Source organism: Camelus dromedarius, chromosome 5, assembly GCF_036321535.1.
Source record: "Camelus dromedarius isolate mCamDro1 chromosome 5, mCamDro1.pat, whole genome shotgun sequence".
NCBI lineage: Eukaryota > Metazoa > Chordata > Mammalia > Artiodactyla > Camelidae > Camelus > Camelus dromedarius.
The window spans coordinates 602,725-621,691 of NC_087440.1; the positions used below are offsets into that span (position 1 = coordinate 602,725).

An 18,967-nucleotide genomic window follows, 5' to 3' on the forward strand; every position below is an offset into this window, starting at 1 on the left:
GAACTCAAGATCACCTGGAAAACTTATTTATTTTTAATTTTTTTAAATACAGGTACTGGGGATTGAACCCAGGACCTCATGCCTGCTAAGCATGCACTCTACCACTGAGCTATACCCTCCCCCCGAGAATTTGTTCAAAATGCAGATTTCCAGGTGTCACCACAGATCCTACCAAATTAGATTCTCCAGCAGTAAGACCTCAGAATCTGTATTTTTAATAATAACAGCCACATAACAATGGTAATTAATATTCACTGAATCCTGACTTTGTGCATAATGTGTACTTTAGGCACATTATCTCATTTAATCATCACAATACCCTATGGGTTGAGTACCATTATTTTCCTCCTTCACGGTTAAAGAGGCAGAGGCTCCGAGAGGTTAAGCCTCTTGCTCAAGGTCAAGCAGCTAGTAAGTGATACTATCAGGATTCAAGCCCAGGCCGAATGACTCCCAACCACTGTGTCACAGAGTGTCCTCAGATGATTTTCATATGGCCAGAATGGCTTCTGTCCCAGTTTGGGGAATCATTCACTCCCTGTCACCTACTCCATCCTAAATAAAGAGCCTCAAAATTTTCTTTCCTCCTTTCTTTACTGATGTCCCAAAGCATACACGGACCCACTAATCATATCATCATGAAAAACAGAACAACCGGACATGGTGTGATACAACAGGAAGCACACACAGCAACAGCTACAAAGTATCACAACATAAAAAAAAACTGAACCTCAGTCTGCTTAAGCCTCTTGTTCAGCGCTATCATGCAGAACCTCCTGCAGTGATGGAAGTGTTCTCTGTAGACACCGTCCAACATAGTAGCCCCTAGTCACAGGTGGCCACTGAGCATTTGAAATATGGCCAGGGCAGCTGAGGAACTGCATTTTAAACTTTATCTCATTTTAATTCAAAAACTGAAATGGTGTGAAATATTTTCCTCTAAACACAACTTTATTTTTTGGCAGGATTGCACTCTAACCATTGCATTGCAAATGAACTGAGATGTGCTGTAAGTGTTAAGATACTCTCACTGGCTTTTGAAGATACAGTATGAGGAAGAGAATGTAAACTATCTCATTAACGAGTTTTATATTGATCACACGTTAAAATGATAATAATTTGTACATATTGGGTTAAGTAAAAGATGTCATTAAAATTAATTCACCTAGTTCTTTTCATTTCTTATTCAATGTGGGTACTAAAAACTCTAAAACTGCATATGTGGTTTGTATTATATTTCGACTAAACATCACCAATAGTAAGGGTATCTTTTTTAAAACAATTTTTATAAGTATAGTTGATTTATGTTTCAGGTATATATAGTAAAGTGATTCAGTTCTGTATATGTATGTATACATGTGTATGTATTCTGAAAAAGAATACATATTTTTTCAGATTCTTTTCCATTATAGGTTGTTACAACATATTGAATATAGCTCCCTGTGCTATGCAGTAGGTACTAGTTGTTTATTTCTTTTATATATAGTAGTGCATTTCTGTTAAACCCAAACTCCTAATTTATCTGCCCTGCTGCTTTCCCCTTTGGTAACCATAAGTTTGTGTTCTATGTCTGTGAGTCTATTTCTGTTTTGTAAATAAGTTCATCTGCATCATTTTTTAAGATTCCACATGTAAGTGATATCATATGAAGGGTATCTTGTTTAGGTCTAGTTTCTAGGAAATACAGGACGTGGAGGAACGAGTTAAATAACACCATGAGGAAAGAAGAAGCCAAATCCAGACTGTGAGACAATCAACAGGACAAATGACCTAGTTCTCCCAGCAAATCAATGGCATCAAAAAAAAAGGAAGGAGAGCTGCTATAGAATAGACACCAGAGACAAAAGAACCAGATGCAGCCTGGGCCCTCATTCTGATGCTAATTCAAATAAAATAACCGTAAAAAGGTATCTTTGGGTCCATCAGGAATATCACTATGACCCATGTAGATAGCCCCGGTGGTCCGGGTATCCTGGCAGGATAATCTGTCAGGTGTGATAAATACACGGTGGCCACATTTAAAGAACCGTCACCAGTGAGAGACGCATACTAAGGTGTTTAAACATGAAGTGACATGATGTCTGAGATTTGCTTTTTTTTTTTAACATTTTTTATTGATTTATAATCATTTTACAATGTTGTGTCAAATTCCAGTGTAGAGCACAATTTTTCAGTTATACATGAACATACATACATTCATTGTCACATTTTTTTCTCTGTGAGCTACCACAAGATCTTGTGTATATTTCCCTGTGCTTTACAGTATAATCTTGTTTATCTATTCTACAATTTTGAAATCCCAGTCTATCCCTTCCCACCCTCCACCCCCCCTTGGCAACCACAAGTTTATATTCTCTGTCTATGAGTCTATTTCTGTCCTGTATTTATGCATTGTTTGTGTTTTTTTTTTTTTTTGATTCCACATATGAGCGATCTCATATGGTTTTTTTTCTTTCTCTTTCTGGCTTACTTCCCTTAGAATGACATTCTCCAGGAACATCCATGTTGCTGCAAATGGAGTTATGTTGTCGGTTTTTATGGCTGAGTAGTATTCCATTGTATAAATATACCACTTCTTCTTTATCCAGTCACCTGTTGATGGACATTTAGGCTGTTTCCATGTCTTGGCTATTGTAAATAGTGCTGCTATGAACATTGGGGTGCAGGTGTCATCCTGAAGTAGGGTTCCATCTGGATATATGCCCAGGAGTGGGATTCCTGGGTCATATGGTAAGTCTATTCCTAGTCTTCTGAGGAATCTCCATACTGTTTTCCACAGTGGCTGCACCAAACTGCATTCCCACCAGCAGTGTAGGAGGATTCCCTTTTCTCCACAGCCTCTCCAGCATTTGTCATTTGTGGACTTTTGAATGATGGCCATTCTGACTGGTGTGAGGTGATACCTCCTTGTAGTTTTGATTTGCATTTCTCTGATAATTAGTGATATTGAGCATTTCTTCATGTGCCTATTGCTCAATTGTGTGTCTTCTTTGGAGAATTCCTTGTTTGGGTCTTCTGCCCATTTTTGGATTGAATTGTTTGTTTTTTCTCATTAAGTCGTATGAGCTGCTTATATATTCTGGAGATTAAGCCTTTGTCAGTTTCATTTGCAAAAATTTTTTCCCATTCCATAGATTGTCGTTTTGTTTTACTTATGCTTTCCTTTGCTGTGCAGAAGCTTGTAAGTTTCATTAGGTCCCATTTGTTTATTCTTGCTTTTATTTCTATTGCTTGGGTAGAGATTTGCTTTAAAGTATTGCAACAAACAAACAGTCGAAGTGGAGGGGGGAGTAGGAGTGTGATATAAAACAAGATGGTGAAATGTTGATGACATGAAGCTGGGTGAGGGGCCTATGAGGATTCCTTACATCTTTCTCTTCACTTTTATACATGTTTTATATATGGAAATCCTCCATAATAAGGAGTTAATAGTAAACATCTAGGGGAGCAGGCTCCTCACTCTACCCCAGTCATCCCTGCACACAAACCATCAGTACATGGAAGTTCTTCCCTAACAGATGAGGAAACCAAAGACACAAGAGAGAAGTGGTCATGCAAGGTCTCCCGGCAAGAGAGCACATGGTCAAGACCACGTCCAAGTGCCAGACCTTGGTCCAATGCCATCCACCCTATCCTTGTCAGGGGTGGCAGTGGTAGAAGATGGCTTGATTTTTGCTTTGATTTAGAGTTTGCCACCTGTGCAATGTGCTAACCCAGACATCCTCTCACTTGAGACCCACATCCACCCTGAGGAGTAGATGGAACTTCTGTCCTGGTTTTCCAAACTGAGGCTGCAAGAGAGCAGTGACTTGTCCAAGGTCACACAGCTGGTAAGTGGCAGAAACAATATGCAGATCCAGACTTTCTCAGCCCCATTCCACCATGTGTTCCTCTCACCACACTCTCCCCACATTATAAGGCTTGACTTGCTGATGCAAAAAGGAAAACTCAAAGCCACCCCAAGCCCTGGGCTCTCTTCTGACATCCCTGTCTAGCCACATCCATGCCCTCACAGGCTGGGCTGTCACCGTCTGTCTGGCTCTCTCCCCAGCTAGATTACCTTTGCTTTCACAGCACCTGTGCAAGAAAGACATTCAAGAGATGGTGGGCCAATAAAAGAACAAAGAGAAGAAACAAGACATTTAAAATATCAACTTGGCATAGAATATTCTACATCATACAGAGTGAAGCCTTGGCATTTGCAAGAGATCTGTCGGGAGCCCTTTGCAAATTTTCAAATCCAGTGTGTCCCCTGGAGCACACAGGACCCAGCCCAGCCCTTGTTTGTATACTTCGAGTCTTGCTGGGTCACGTGAGGCTCTGATCTCAGGCCTACCCTGCCCTTCCCACCTTAAACAGAACGCTGCATACATGTAAAAGAATGTTGTAATAATGTGGATGTGTCCTGTCACCCAAAGTTACTGATGTAAAAAGCCCAGGCTTGGGAGGACTTTCGGGGATAGAAATCAGCTGTTCCATTTGAAGGTGTGATCTGGGCAGGAGATGAATGAGACATGGTCTCCTTTGGATGAAGAGAGGCGCAGCCATGGTAGCCCTTAGAATCGCCCCCCAGAGACCTGGAAAGGTGTGAGGCTGACGAGTCTGCCAGGGTAACTGTCCAGCCCTGGACACCCAGGCCGGGGACACTCACATCAGTTCTCAGGCAGCTCCTCTCAAGACCATCAAGTAGTCTGGGTTTTGTGTCTTCCCCCACCCCACCCTCGACCCAAATGCAGTTTCTCCCAAAGGCTTCTCACCCCAAGACCTCTGTTCTGGAGTCATCCCCCACTCCTCCAAAGCTTCTATCTGCTCATATCCCAAACTCTTTTGCTTAAAGAGGAAAAGCAAAGCCTAACAGCCTGGTCCCTGCTCTCCTCCCACATCCCCAGAATCAGCCCCTTCCCTGCTAATCGGACCTTTGCCTCCTTCCTCCCTGCAGGTTGGTCTGCCTGCTAGAAATGTTTTTCAGAACGCTTTTGAAAACGACCAGCCGTTTTGAGTGAGTGCTCAAATGACCTGTGCAGGCTGCTATTTGGGAAGGATGCTGCCAGAGCTGCTGGGGCCCAGGAAGCCGGAGTCCGTTTGGGGCTGGGAAGTACTGCCGCCGCCTTGGCGCGGTCTGGCAGACCTGCAGCCGCCCTGGGATCGCGTTCCACCAGCCTGGAGTCAAGGAGGCCCCAGAGCGGTCAGGGGCCTGGGACGGGAGGCCTGCCCGCGCCTCCCAAGGCAGACCTACATTTTTCAGAGCCAACCCTACATGTGACGTGAATTAATCTATTGAGAATTTGAAAATATTCTTTACACCAGACAGAAGTCAGTTTACACGGACCACTAAATCCTTGCCAGCCCTGCCTTCCGCGTCCTGATGAGAGGCAGCTGCTGCAGGGCTGGGTCACGGCTCTGGCAATGGCAGCTGAAGGAGACTTAAGTCAGGGCTGGGGATGTGCCCCGGGAGCTGGCACTTCAGCAGGAAGCAGGACGAAGCCTGCACCAGACGACAGGGCGGAGCCACTTTCAGGAGTCTTGGCGGCCAGGAGCGTTTTTGGATTAAAGAAAAACAAGGAAACCCGCTTCACGAAGACACCTTTGAAGATGGAAGAGAAGGAAATAGAGCATGCTCTGAAAGACAAAGCTTTAGTTGGAAATATCTTGGCTACTGGATTGCCTTAAGTTCTTTTCCTTTATACTAATTCCCCACCTGAACATATCCAACTGGCATTTAGAAGGAGATGGAGTCTTCATTTTAACACTTTTTGCACTCAGGTCTGAAAACAAACATGACCTTTTTTACTTAAAACTAAGAACAAACAAACAACAACAACAAAAACAGGGCAGTGAAATCTGAGTAGACCTGGCCACAAAAACCTATAAATGTCAACCGAGCCGGTAGGCACCCATGTTTAAGGACCAGGCAAACCCACTAGCCCAGTAGGACACAGCGAGGACCAGGAGGCCAAGGGTCCTGGGCAGCCCAACAGAGGGGCATCAAGTCCAAACATAAAAGTCCCCCCAAAGCACTTCTCTTCTGGAAGGTCCTCCTCTGAGTCCCTGGTCACAAAAGGCACAGTTTTAGCAATCCCGAACTCCAGAGTCAGACCCCCTGAGACAACAAGACAGCTTGAAAGTAAAGGAGGAGACAGAGAAACTATGAGCAGGCAGAACTTCACAAACACAGCAGCTCAAGCAAGACACAGGAGCACCAGTGGGACAACTGATGGTATGGGTGGTGATAGCTCACAAGAAGAGGGTACACAACTGGTGGCTGACCATGAACCTTGCCCGGAGAAACAGGGGCATCTCAAGAGCATCCCAGATCCCAACTCCTGGGGTTCCACAAACAGGGAGAAACAGACAGTATCCCCAGCAATTACAGAAACACCAATGAGAATGACCTAAAATGTATCATTCTATACCTGCAAAGGGAAATAAATATGAACTCTACTTTAAAACAAATGTCCCAGGGCTGGCAAGGCTGCAGGCAAATGGGAACCCTCCTGTGTCGCAGGTGGTACTGCTTAACCAGCACCGTCCCATGAAAGTGAGGATACCGAGAGCCCGGAAAACGTCAGCCTAGTCACCCCGTTTCTGAGGATTTATCTTAAATAATTAATTCAAAAGGAAAGGGGGAAATTATGGGAAGAAAGTTCCTTTATGGCAGTGAAATTTGTATTGGTTGAAAGCTGAAAACTAAAAAAACGAATGTCCACTAATAGGGAGATCAGGTATGTAAATAGTGAAATCTGATATAGCCAGTTAAAAGGGAGAAACGCTATCTATGGCATTATGTTAACTGGGGGGAAAGCAGAGCAGGGAATTGTACAAGTGCAATGATTGTATACAAACAGACAAAGACCGAGAGGAATCGCAGGAAAACAGAAATAGCTGCATTTGGATGGCAGGCTTATGAATGCAATTTCTTTTTAGTTGCTGTAAAGGCTTTTTGACAATAGACTTTTAAAGAACTGGCCTGGCTTTCCCGACAAAGGTGGGCTCATCACTCTCAGCTGGTAGCCAGTGTGCCATCCGCTGACCCTTAGCCTTGGGACACGCCACGCCTTGGGCCATCCACACGGCTGGCTACACCGGTGGGAACCACCAGGCTTGTCTGAGCCAGGCAGGTGCGTACACTGACAACCCAGGAGAAACACAGAGGACCTTGGGAGTTAGAGGAGGGGCGAGCACGGGTGATCCTACGCATTTAAACATTGAGATGGGTAATTTAAGAATCAAATGCAAGAGTATGCAAATGCCCATCTGCTACATCAGTCTAGATCCTGGCAAACGCCAGAGCATAGTTCTCAAATTAGAGTGGTCTCAAATGTCAGGCGGTCCACCCAACCTGCAGGCAGGTTAAGGATGGCTGCCTGCTTTACAGAGGAGAGCTGATGCCCAGAAGGGGAAGGTGACCTGCTCCAGGTCACGAAGTCAGGGATTGCTGAGGCGAATGCCACCACTCCTCTGCTAACTGGCCAATGCCTCACAGCTATGAGGCTTAGAACATTTCAGAAGACACGCACAGGGGTCTTGCTGTTTGATCTGACACAGCCCAACTCAAACTCTACTGTCTGCCAGAGCCCCACCTCCCCATTCCATGGAGGCATGTTCAGGAGGGACACCAGGTGGCCAACCAACCCCTGGAGTCATGGTGTCAACCAACCAAATTCCGCCAGACTGTGAAGTCTTCCCCAGCACGAGGCCAGCCCACCCCATGCTCACAGCTGTCTGCACAAGCACGGTGCACCCAGTCCCGGCCCTGCCACTTCCTGGCTGTAAGGTCTTGTAAGTGACCTGGCCTCTCAGTGTCTTTGTCTGCATAACCTGGGGATAACGAGCCCCTGTGTGATAGGACTGGTATGAGGATTAAATGAGGTAAAAGAAGACCTCGGCAAAGTAAATGCCAAGTCCTAAGTAGGACATTTCCCTCAACACAGCTTCTGTGAAGACTGAACAAGGTGACAAACGGGAAGTACCTAGCAAATGCTTGACTTCCAGCAGAGTACCAACGCAAAGCTATTCTTCAATAACAGTTATTATGGTCATAATAAAGGCATCAAATACAGCACAAAGGCAGGGGATTTTCCCAGGAAAGGGCTGGAGGAGGGCTTCGCGGAGACCAGAGGATGTCTGTTCTTTCCTTCCTCATAGAGCAGACTCTTGCTGACGGCCTCCCCTGCTCCCCCTCCCACCCTCCCACATGCTCACCACCCAGGAGGAGGACCCCAGCGCTCACCATTTCTTCCCTTTGATCCGCACGGTCCAATGAAAGCCAGACCAAGACCCCCGCCCTGAGTCCCTGCTGCACAGGAAGCCCACCCCCCTTCGGCTTAGGCTCACGGGGAAGGTGAGGTAACAGGGAGACCACCCCACTGACTTCATCTCACCCCCCCGCCTCCATCCGCCCACCCCGGGCCTGGGCACCCACTCACAGCTCGAGGATGAGCACCACGTCGGTGCGGTTCTCGAAGACGTCGTGCAGCGTGATGACGTTGGGGTGCAGCACCTGCCGTAGGATGCTCACCTCCCGCTGGATCTCCTCCCGGCACACGCCCCGCCGGCTGGCCTGGCTCTGCCGCTTCTTGATGAACTTGGCTGCGTACTCCAGCCCCGTGCTCTTCTCCCGGCACCTCTTCACAATGGCAAACTGGCCGCTGTGGGGACATGGACCCACACAATGAGGGCATCACTGTGGTCGCTGGGGAAGTAGCCTGGCTGTCACCCCCAGGTCACAGACATTCAGAGTCATTCTTCCAGGACAGGACAAATCATGCGACCAGCCAGCATCCCCACTTGGCTGTCAACCAGTGAGTGAGTGAGACAGGGCAAGTACTGGGCTCCCCTTCTGGTCACATGAATCCTTTGCTTTTCACTAGGAAGGTAGGTTAGTGTTGTCATTCCCAGTGTACAGATGGGAACGCTGAGGCCCTGAAAGGTTGGTTTGATCAGGATGACACAGCCTCATTATTCCAAAGCCTCAGCTAGAACCTCTGTCTTGTATCCACCAGATAAATCACTATGTCCAGAGGTTTATACTATTTAATGGAAAGATTTTAAAGGAAAACCAAAAAAGATCAGCATGGTCAAAACACTAACAGTAACGACCGTCTGTTTGGGCCTCCCTTATCTGGAAGCAAGTACAAAGTCATCTATTTGGAACTGAGAAGGGACAAAGCCCTTCTATACTCTCAGGTTTGTACCTTTGTTCCCAGCCCTTCCCAACAAATTAAATCCTAGTTACCTGACGTGAGCCACGTAGTAGGACAACAGGGGGACAGAGCCAAAGGATGATGCACTTAATGTAAAAACAATGCCAGAGATCATGCCATCCGGGTTGGTGGGGACCCTGGTAGGGGTGGGGAAGGGGAAGCCGCCTGACACTGTTAATAGTCCAGTAAGAAGACTGATAGGCCCACAGTTCTAAAATGTTAGGAAACTGAGGCACAGGAGAGGTCAGGAGACTCACCTGACGTCATCACAGAGTTAATGGCAAAGCCAGGCCCCAGAGCCGGGTGCCCAGGTCACTGTCCACAAAGCCACTAAAACAGTTAAAGGAGTCAAGACAATGCTTAGTGCCTTTTGGGGCTGGGCTTGAAAACCCTTCGTTCCAGGGACCTAGACGGCAACCATGACATAATATCCTTGCCAGAGCACAGGTGGCCCTGAGCCAGCTTCCCTGAGTGCTCCCGGGGCAGCCTACCCCCAGGGAAGGGCAGCGGCCTCCTGCTTCACCATCTCAGATCAGGAAATTGGTGGGGGCCACGTTAAGTCCCTGGAGACTAGCCAGGGGCCACCCTCCTGGGATCCACCCACTCCCTTTCCACCAGTGCCCCAGGTTTTCTTGCCACCCACAATGTTCTGCTTGAGACAGAACTCAGAAAACTTGAAGGTTCAGCCTAATGGGTTACTAAGAAGACACCAGACTCCACACTTAGGATTTATTCTCTTTAGTGGCTCTGGGGTAAGAGTTACTTACACACAGTAAAGTGCCCTGGATATTTGCCTCAGCCTCAAAAAATAGCATTGCATCTGAACCACTTATTACTAAAATAATCCTCATTGAGACAGCCTTCAAAATAAACCCAAGTAACCAAAAAAAAAAAAAAGTCAAGTAAAGCAAGTAAGAAATAGATATGTCAACACTTAAATAGCATTCTATGGCAACCACCTTAGAGATGTCACCAAACACATGTTCACGTATCTCTCCAGCCCGTCATCCTCCACTCGCTCAGTGCTGCCTGAGCATCTCCTCTGTGCCTGGCTCCAAGCTGCACAGTAAGGGGCAGGGACCAAAGGCACAGACATCAGGTACAGATGGAGATCTGGGGAGGGAGAGCGCCCTGGGCGCTGGGCCGAGCTGGGCTGGGCAGGTTTTGTGGAGCCAAATCTCTACTGTGTTGTCCAATAACTCTAAAGTCTCAGCTATTTATGCCCCACATGTTGGCTCTGGGCTGTCTACACACTAGGGGCTAATGCAGGTGGAGGGAAGCCAGGTCTCCCAAAGCCAGAACAGATTCAGTGAGATCTCCAACACAGCTGGTCACTGGGAGCTGCTGTGGGTCTCAGGACATCAGGTCCCTTAGAGGGTGCCAGCAAACACTGGACAAAGCCTCCAGTCCTGGCAGCTGTGAGTCCACATCAGGACAGCCTAGCTCCTCTCCTCTCTGACACCTCAAGGGGCCTGGCATCAGCAGCGCTAAGGGACGGGAAAACCAAAGCTTAAGACTCTAAAGCAATTTTTTTATTTAAGTTTACAGAGCACAGAGGCGGAGGCACAGGGCTTTTATAAAGTAGAGATAAGTATTTCAGGTCACTTTAACAAAGCTCTCCCTTTCCCTATGAGGGAAACGGAGGCATTTTTCTGTATCACATGCCTGAAAAAATTCCTCAGTCTCTCAAAGAGCCAATGAGTGTTTGCTTTTCCTGGTGAGCTTTCCCTCTGTGAGAGGTGACTGGGCTCAGGCTTAACGTGCAGGTGTCTTCGTCCCCCTAAAAGGAGGTATTCAGAGAGCAGGCAACGAACACAGAGCCAAATACCAGGCAACAATACTCATCTTCCCTCTCTTCACAGGGCAGGGTCCTCCATTCAACCTGCGCTGGGAGCCTCAAGGAGAGCCAAGGCCATTTGCTGTTTCCCGTCTCCTGGTCCAGTACTGGGAAGTGCCGAGAATTCACCCCACTAGGTCCAGTCCCCAGGCAGGGAGGCCTCGGGCAAGGAAAGTAGCCTTCCAGGTCAGACAGGCCTGGCCTCAGGAAACCTCCACTGCCACCTGGGGCAAGTGGCTACCTGCTCTGAGCATCAGTTTCCTCATCTGTAGAATGGGAAGCATGATTCCCTACCAGGGAATTGTGAAGACTGGAAATATCTGTCATGTTGGCCCACAAGCAGCAGTAATAAGTGGTGATTATTCTGACTGTTATTGTTGCTCAGGGAAGGCAGAAGTCACTGATTTAAATGGCCTGCAACGTGTGGCCAGGGTATCAGTGTAATTTTAACGCACATCTCCACCCCGACGATCCAGCACACAGGCAGATACGGGAATATCTCTGTTCTAAGCAATTAGAGCAGTGGCTCTCAACTCTGGCTATGCACTGGAATGACTGGGAGAATTTTAAAACTACAGCTGCCTGGGTCCCACCTCCAGAGATTCTGATCTCCTGGGTCTGGGCTGCAGCCTGGGAATCAAGATATTTAAAAGCTTCCCGAGGGCGAGGGATATAACTCAGTGGTAGGTGCATGCTTAGCATGCGCGAGGTCCTGGGTTCAATCCCCAGTAACGCCATTTAAAAAATAAATAAATAAAGCTTCCCGGGTGACCCTGATGTGCAACCAGGGCTGAGAAACACTGACAACAGTCCTCTGATTATAGCCATTTTCCAGGAGAAGAAACTGCACCACTGTTACTCATAGTATTCCTTGTTCTTTTCAGTATTAATACATTACCCTCTCCCTTTTTGATCTGAACGTTAGAAGGAGGGAGGGGTGGGAGAAAGGGAAGTGGGGGAGTGCTATCTCTCCCACCATGACAGTTTTGCAAGCGAACTGCTCCAATATTCATTAGCAAATCAAGACAGATGACCCTGGGCTTTGGGGACTAACAGAAGTGGAAGTTTGCAGTTGGGCAAACCCCTGGTCACTGTACCCACAGCAGATGTACAGAAGCCTGAGGTGGCTCCGTTATGTTCATCAGAAGGTACCAGCAGATCCACAAGCATTTGGAAACAGTGATGGTGGCAGGCCCTTGTCCGCCCATCAGGAAAGCTCCAAAATCAGAAGTTCAGGCCCCGGGGTGCGAAGTGCTTAGCGAGGCTATGGGGCAAGGGGTGGACAGCAAGAGCCCCTCTAGGTTAAGACAGAGTCACCCAGGGTATCATTCTGGAAGGGAGCAGAGGGGAGCCATCCAATCAACCATAAGGGAAGTGATTGCCAACACTGAGTTTAAAATAATGAGAATGCTGAAACATTGATGCACATGTACAAAGCACGCATACTCCTATCCCCGCCCCTAGAGGAACGGTCAGCACCTAACCCAAATGCAGCAAAGGGCTGGGAGTCAGGAGACACAATTCCTGGCCCTGATCTGCCATCACAGCTTTGTGGGCTTGGACAAGGAGCTGCCTTCTCAGTTCATTTTTCTCCACCTGCCACCTGAAGTCTCACCTTAGAACACTTCCTGTCAGAAAGCTCCTGAGAGCCTGTCACAACTCTGAACAGAAACGAAGGCTTTCCCTTCACTCTCCCAATTCCATCTCTGGGCTGATGTCTGGAGACTTGAGTTCCAGGCAGACCCCTACCATGAGCTGGCCATGACCCTGGGCAGCCTGTCCAACTCTCTGGACCTCAGGGGTCCTCCCTTATCGAATGGGGATGAGAAAACCCAGCCTACCCACCTCAGGGCTGATGGGGAAATCATGAGATAATGCCTAAGAAAAGACGTAATCATCCAGCAATCCTGCCATCCAGGAAGGAAGGAGGTGGGGGTGGGTGGAACGCTGTGCCTGGGGCTGGCTTGCAAAAGTCCTGTAGGAGGGTTTCGTGAGGGACAGTAAATCTGCAAGACACAGAAACTACCTTCCCTGCTTCTGCCAGCACACTCTCCTACAATTCTGTACATGAACACACCCCTCTTCCCAGGCAGAGGGCTCAGCTCCTCACTCTCTTGGTGCCCCGGGAGGACAGAGCAAGCTGCAAGGAGATCAGCACCACAGACAGAATTCAGCAGGGCCAGGGTGGTACCCCACGAGGGTCTCCTGCTGTCTGCCCAGGAATCAGATGATGGGCAGTAAATCTAGACAGCTTCTCAGAACTCAGAAATGGGGTTGCTGTCTCCAACACCGGCTCGTAAGCTTCACGGAAGAGCCTGGCTCAATCACCCCCAAATTTTTCACTGTGAAAGAAGAATAACTTGGATATGACCCAAATCTCACACTATGGCATAGATTTTGTGAAGCAATGCAGACATTACAACGTTCGTACCCAGCTTTTCTCTCTCCAAGCTAATTTTATTTTTATTCTCTCTTTTAATATTTGCAGGTCTCAAAGTTCCACTTTACAGATCAGAAAACAGTGGCTTAGGGAGGTTAAGTGACTTGGTGGTTGGGCCAGGTAGCAGGTCCTAATAGCAGGGCTAGGACATAAAGCCATGTCAGCTGACTCCAGCTTCAGTGAGACTCTGGAGGTAACTAGCCAGCAGTCGTGTACCAAGCAGTGAGGAGGGGGCCTATCCCAGAGTGGAGGAACATTCTATCACTGACATTATTTAGAATCACTGATGCATGACGATAATAAAAAGTAGACTGATTTTTATTTGATTTTATCATTGGTTTTGAATTCTCAAAAGACAATGCACCCCTCACAGCAGGCACTGAGGCAGATCACTCCCACTGCCTACCCACTCCCACCCAGCTGGCTCTGGCCAACTAGACTAGTGCTGGCAACTCCCGGGGGCTGACTGCCAAAGGTGTTTTGTAAGATTTATGGATAGAGTGGGTCTAAATCATTGTCTTTCTCAGTCAACTCTAAAGTGTCCATGAATTTAGTAACTTGCCCCCAAAGTCCCCAGTTGATCAAGGTGGAGATGAGGCAGACAGAATGCAGACCCAGGGATGAGGTGCCATGAGAGGTAAGAGGTATCAGATGGGAAGTGTTCCAAGTCAGAGGGATGTGGGGACCAGGTTCCTCCTCCTGCTTCCCCCAAGCAGTCCCTGCAGTTCCTCCCACACTGGAGAACAATGAACCGAGATTCCTCTGGAATTACACTGCAAGTCTGCAGGGCCACAGGGCGGGGATAATGCGTCCAAGCTTCTAGTCAAGGCCACCCCAGGTGCAGCCTAGTAGGTGGGGGAATGGGACCTTCAGCTAACATGTCAAAGGCGTAGGAAGAAGAAACTTAGATCTATAGTCCACAGGAACCAGATCAGCCTGATCCCAGAGGACCCACATCCCAATTCCACGGCAACAGCCTGTCTGGGGATGGTGTCCCCAGCCCCCTCCCCACTCCTCTGCCCAGCCAGGCTTGACTGTCCCTGCCCCTAATCCCCTTCCTGTTTCCAATACATCTCACCTCTGGCCAGGCCACTCTTGATTTCCATGAACAAGATCCTCCTCCCATCGCCTTAGCAACCAACCTGTTTCTGGTCTCCTATACCCAAGTCCAGAATTTAGAGTCAAAAGACCCAGGTTTGACTTCCAGCTCTGCTACTTTCAGCAAATCACATGACTCTGAGCCTCAGTTTCCTTGTGCGTAACACAGACAGAAGAATATCTCAATCTGACCAGGTTACAATGAGAAAGAAATGAGACAAGTATGTGAAAACGCTAAGTAAGCTCTAATTCTCCATGAATGAGAATTATTATTTCTTTCCAGCCACTGGTCACCACATCTGGATCCTGGTCTTCATTTTTGAATCCCAGTGTATTCTTAAACCTGATTCAGCCCCAATGAACCCCATCCTCAGATCCCAGCTTAAAAATAGACAGTACTGGGGAGAACTGGGGCAGCTGGAAGGCAGGGTCCCCAGGTGGTGCCAGGATCCAGGAAGGCAGAAAACACCTCAGGACACAGTCACCCAAGGTCAGGGCAAACAAAGGACCAGATATCCAGGAAGCCAAAATAGAGTGAAGATATATAAGGTTACCAGAAGTTGGAGCAAACAGTAAGTTACGATTCCAAGCCAGAGAGATGAGGGTAAGGAGCAAAAATTTACCAAAAGCCAGGTGGGCAGCACATCGGGAACTAGGTGGGAAGCAAGGAGTGAGAGGCACGCGGGATCAGCAGCCAAGCCAGCCCCGGGCAGGTGGAGACTCGGGAGCAGACAGAAACATCAGCACAAACCTGCAAACACAAGAGCGCCCAGAGCCGTTGAAATGGCCTTTTCTTCCAGCCAGTGAGCCAAACCCGCTTCTAGTGAACCCGTTTCTCCTCTCCGATCATGCTGCCCATACCTTTCTAATCTCCTGATGGTTTTAAAATTTATTTGAGGTATGGAACCCTCTCTCCCAAAAATCTTGCACAGAAGCCAATAAGAAAAACAGATAAAAAGCAGTGCGTCTTCTGGGGGAGAGGCACTCAGAACCCCCCCTACTCAGGGCCCACCCATATGATGCCTAAAGAGCTTCATGGAACCCCAAGGGCTCCAAGGAACACAGTTCGAGAAGTACACTCTGTACTATAGACATATGCTCTTTGATGATCCCAAAGCAATTTCAAACTGTAAAAAAAAAAAAAAAAAAAAGGAGGGGAGGAGAAATAGAAAACACTGATAAGATCATTCTTAAAATTATTATCTAGTCTTTAAGAAGTTACTCCAACCAAGTCAAGTTCAAGGTCAACAGTAAGTAACACACATAGAATAAGCATCAGGAGCCAAAAGTTTCCAGGGAGCTGAACCTTGACCTCCAAATGGCCCCTGTCCACGAAGTCACAGGTGTCTGCCAGCGCTGGCCCGTGGCAGCTGCTTCCACAGTTTAGCTCATTCAGTTCCCTGCCTTCATACTAACTTCCTCCCTCTGACTTTTTATTTTCTTTCTTTTTTTTTTGGTCAGAAAAAAATTCCTAAAGTACGAAAAGAAGGAATCGTTGAGCACAGCCAAGTCAAACTGAGGTATGATTACTTCTTGGAACTGACGTTTAAGCATAAGCACATTTTGATGCTCTTGTCAAATGAACATGAGTCCACGAGTCCAAGGCCTGAAATAAATTAGGCTCAGTTTAAGTTGGACTTGGCTATTTAGAGAAAGCTTTTCACTAAAAACTCAGCTCAGTGGCCTCTGGTTTCTCCCTTAGTCTAGATTCTAGATTCCAGACACTGACACAAGGTAGGTTACTGCGGCTTGAAGTGTTGGTCTTGGAAGAGACCACCCACTACCCACCATCCACCCCGCTGCCCATCTAGTCACCTAGCCACCCCCACCCACCCACCTAACTGCTCATTCACAATCCACCCATTCACTAATTTACTCCTCCATCCCTCATGTATCAGTCTGTGTCCTACATGCTATAAACAGGACACACTCCACAACTTGAAGGGCTCACAGGCAACTGGGGAGATCAGACAAACACTCATGGAAAAAGAAATACGGCATGCACGTGTAGAAACAGCTGCCTCAGGGTCAAGTGCATGGGAAGCAGTAAGCGCTGCTGCAGTTCAGCAGGGGGCAGAAGTATCAGCTGAGGGTATGGGGAAGCCTTAAGGAGCAGGTGGGACTTGAACCAGGTGTGGCAGTATAGGACCAGGCCACCCAAGATGGTTGTTCTCTTGCTCTTGGTACATCCCCTGATGGACAAGTCCCTGCCTTGCCTACACCCTACTCACCTAACTGACCTTCCTTTTTAACCATAGAGCCTAATCCATAAATGCCTGCAGACTTGCCCCCAGCCCCAGCTAGTGAGTGGGCTAATCTTTAGATCTGAACATCTCCACCATGATAGCTTATCAAAGGGGCAGTGAGGGGCAAGTTCCTCTCCAGGTTTCCCTGGTAACCGATGAGCCAACCTGATGTCAGTTCCCTCTATAACTGGTAACCTCTCTCTCCCCGGGAGAGCGAAGACTGCGGCCGCATCCTGCCTGCTGTCTGCCGCACACCGTGGGGTGTTGCTCCAGGACCTTGCTTCCGATATGTAAGCTCTCCCATCCATTAAACCACTGATGTCTCTTTCTGACTCTGGGCTCCTTCTTTGGCCTTGAGGCTGGGCAAGCACAGGGCTTGACGGCCTGAGGGGTGCAGCCCAACAGGCAGGAAAAGCTGGATTCAGATGGGCAAAGGGGAATCAGCTTGCCACAGATGGAGAAGCAGGGAGTGACACACAAATGCTTTATTCTGTGCAGGCCCCAAGTCACCACCTGCCCACCTCACTTCCTCACTGTCAAGTGGCCACTTTCTCGAGGAAGCACAGCAGGAAGCTGAACCTGCCCTTTCCTCTCCTCTTTCTGAGGGTAGAGGGAAAGGACAAGAGGTCAGTAGCTAACGACTGCATGGGTTGGGCTTCCTTCTCACCACCTCAGTTCCTGACAATCAGAGGGACATTTGATTGATGAAAGAACTTCAGCAGAACAGGTCAGCTCACTTGATCCTTGAAATGCCAGCCAATTGGCCTTCACAGCCTGGGCAGAGCCCAGGTGGCTGGACCATAATGAAGGTGGCCTGTAGCGTGAGCTCACACTGCAGAGCAAGAAAGGGACTACATGGGAAGACAGAAAAATCCAGGATGGTTGAGGTTCTGCTGTTACTGAGTGGGGATAAGGCCATCCCTCATAAAACGGTGACTGAACAGTTCGTCTTCTGTATCACCTGTCTCCCAACTACCAGACCCCTCTCATGCCGAGAGTTCTGTACCCCGCCTCTCTCCTGGGAACTTTGCATCTCCCCACGGCCCACATCTGCTGGGGATCCTTTCCATAATTTATCCATAATTTACATAAAGTGACAGAGGATCCAAAGGGTTAACCTGTCCTCACTGCGAAGTAACACATTCACATTTTAGCAACAACCTTAGCCAAGAGGGGCTTTAACGGTGGCAAGTTTAGGCACACGTTGGGCAAGTGGGGATGGACTACTGGGAGATAAAAAAGGTCTTTCCACTTTCCTAAAATTCACACCAAAAAGGCAGCCCTGCAAAGGACTGACTGTGTGTGTCTGCATCTGTAAATGTGGGTATGCAAAAATCATAACCAATTATTTCTTGTCAGCTCTCTTCTGTCCACCTGGATCTTAATGGCCAAGGGATTCTTGTTGCAACGTCTTCACTGATAGACACAACTCATAGCCATCTAGGTTGGGTACTCTCTGTTTCTCAGGATTTCTGTGAGTTTTTTATCCCAAGTTTGCTTCCTCGCCATTACTTGACAATGCCCCAGATCACCTCTCTCAAACTCAGGGCTGGAAATGGGGAAGACCACCAAATGGTAGGCAGAGCCCAGGGTTCAGAGTCCTGGCTCTATCACCAATTTCCAAGTCCCCTTCTGTCTCGGGGCCTCAGTTTCCTCATCAGAAAACCGGTGGGCTGGACCAAAACGTCTCTCTCAGGTCCCCACCCCCAACCCAGATCACCCTCTGAGGGTTCCCTGAGGCAGGTCAGGGTGTCACATGTATCTCCCAGTCTGAGACATACAGGGTGATTTGTGGATTTCCCGCTGCACAAGATCCAGCCACAGGTTCAAGCTTCTGAGATTTATCAGTCCCATGTTAACCAACTAAATTTCCAAAGAGAGACTGGGATCAGGGCCTTGGGCAAGAAGATCTCAGACACATTCAGCAAGAGGCCCCTGAACTGTCTTCACAGCCAGCAAAATGCTGAACATACCAAATGGCAGAGATAAGTCTATTACAAATGACTGAGGCATTCACCTTAACCACCAACCAGCCCATAAGAGCCTGGGGACTTAGAACTCCCTGCTCATCTGCATAACTCTCACAGAGCCCGCCCAGCACTGAGCACAAAGCAGGTATTCTGCCAGTGTTTGTCGAATGGGA

At 48.0% G+C, this 18,967-nt stretch overlaps 1 protein-coding gene across 4 annotated transcripts in view; it reads right to left on the reverse strand.

The window, feature by feature from the left end:
* The window catches only part of DAPK2 (death associated protein kinase 2), a 107,075-nt gene that overhangs the window by 37,859 nt on the left and 50,249 nt on the right, over positions 1 to 18,967 (reverse strand). For 3 of the 4 annotated variants that reach the window (XM_031452826.2, XM_064485455.1, XM_031452823.2), the window contains exon 3: positions 8,427 to 8,648. In XM_031452826.2, the coding sequence (XP_031308686.1) occupies positions 8,427 to 8,648 (222 nt within the window). Of the gene's footprint in view, positions 1 to 8,426; positions 8,649 to 15,201; positions 15,330 to 18,967 lie in introns of all 4 variants that reach the window. The other variant, XM_031452825.2, reaches the window with a different exon arrangement.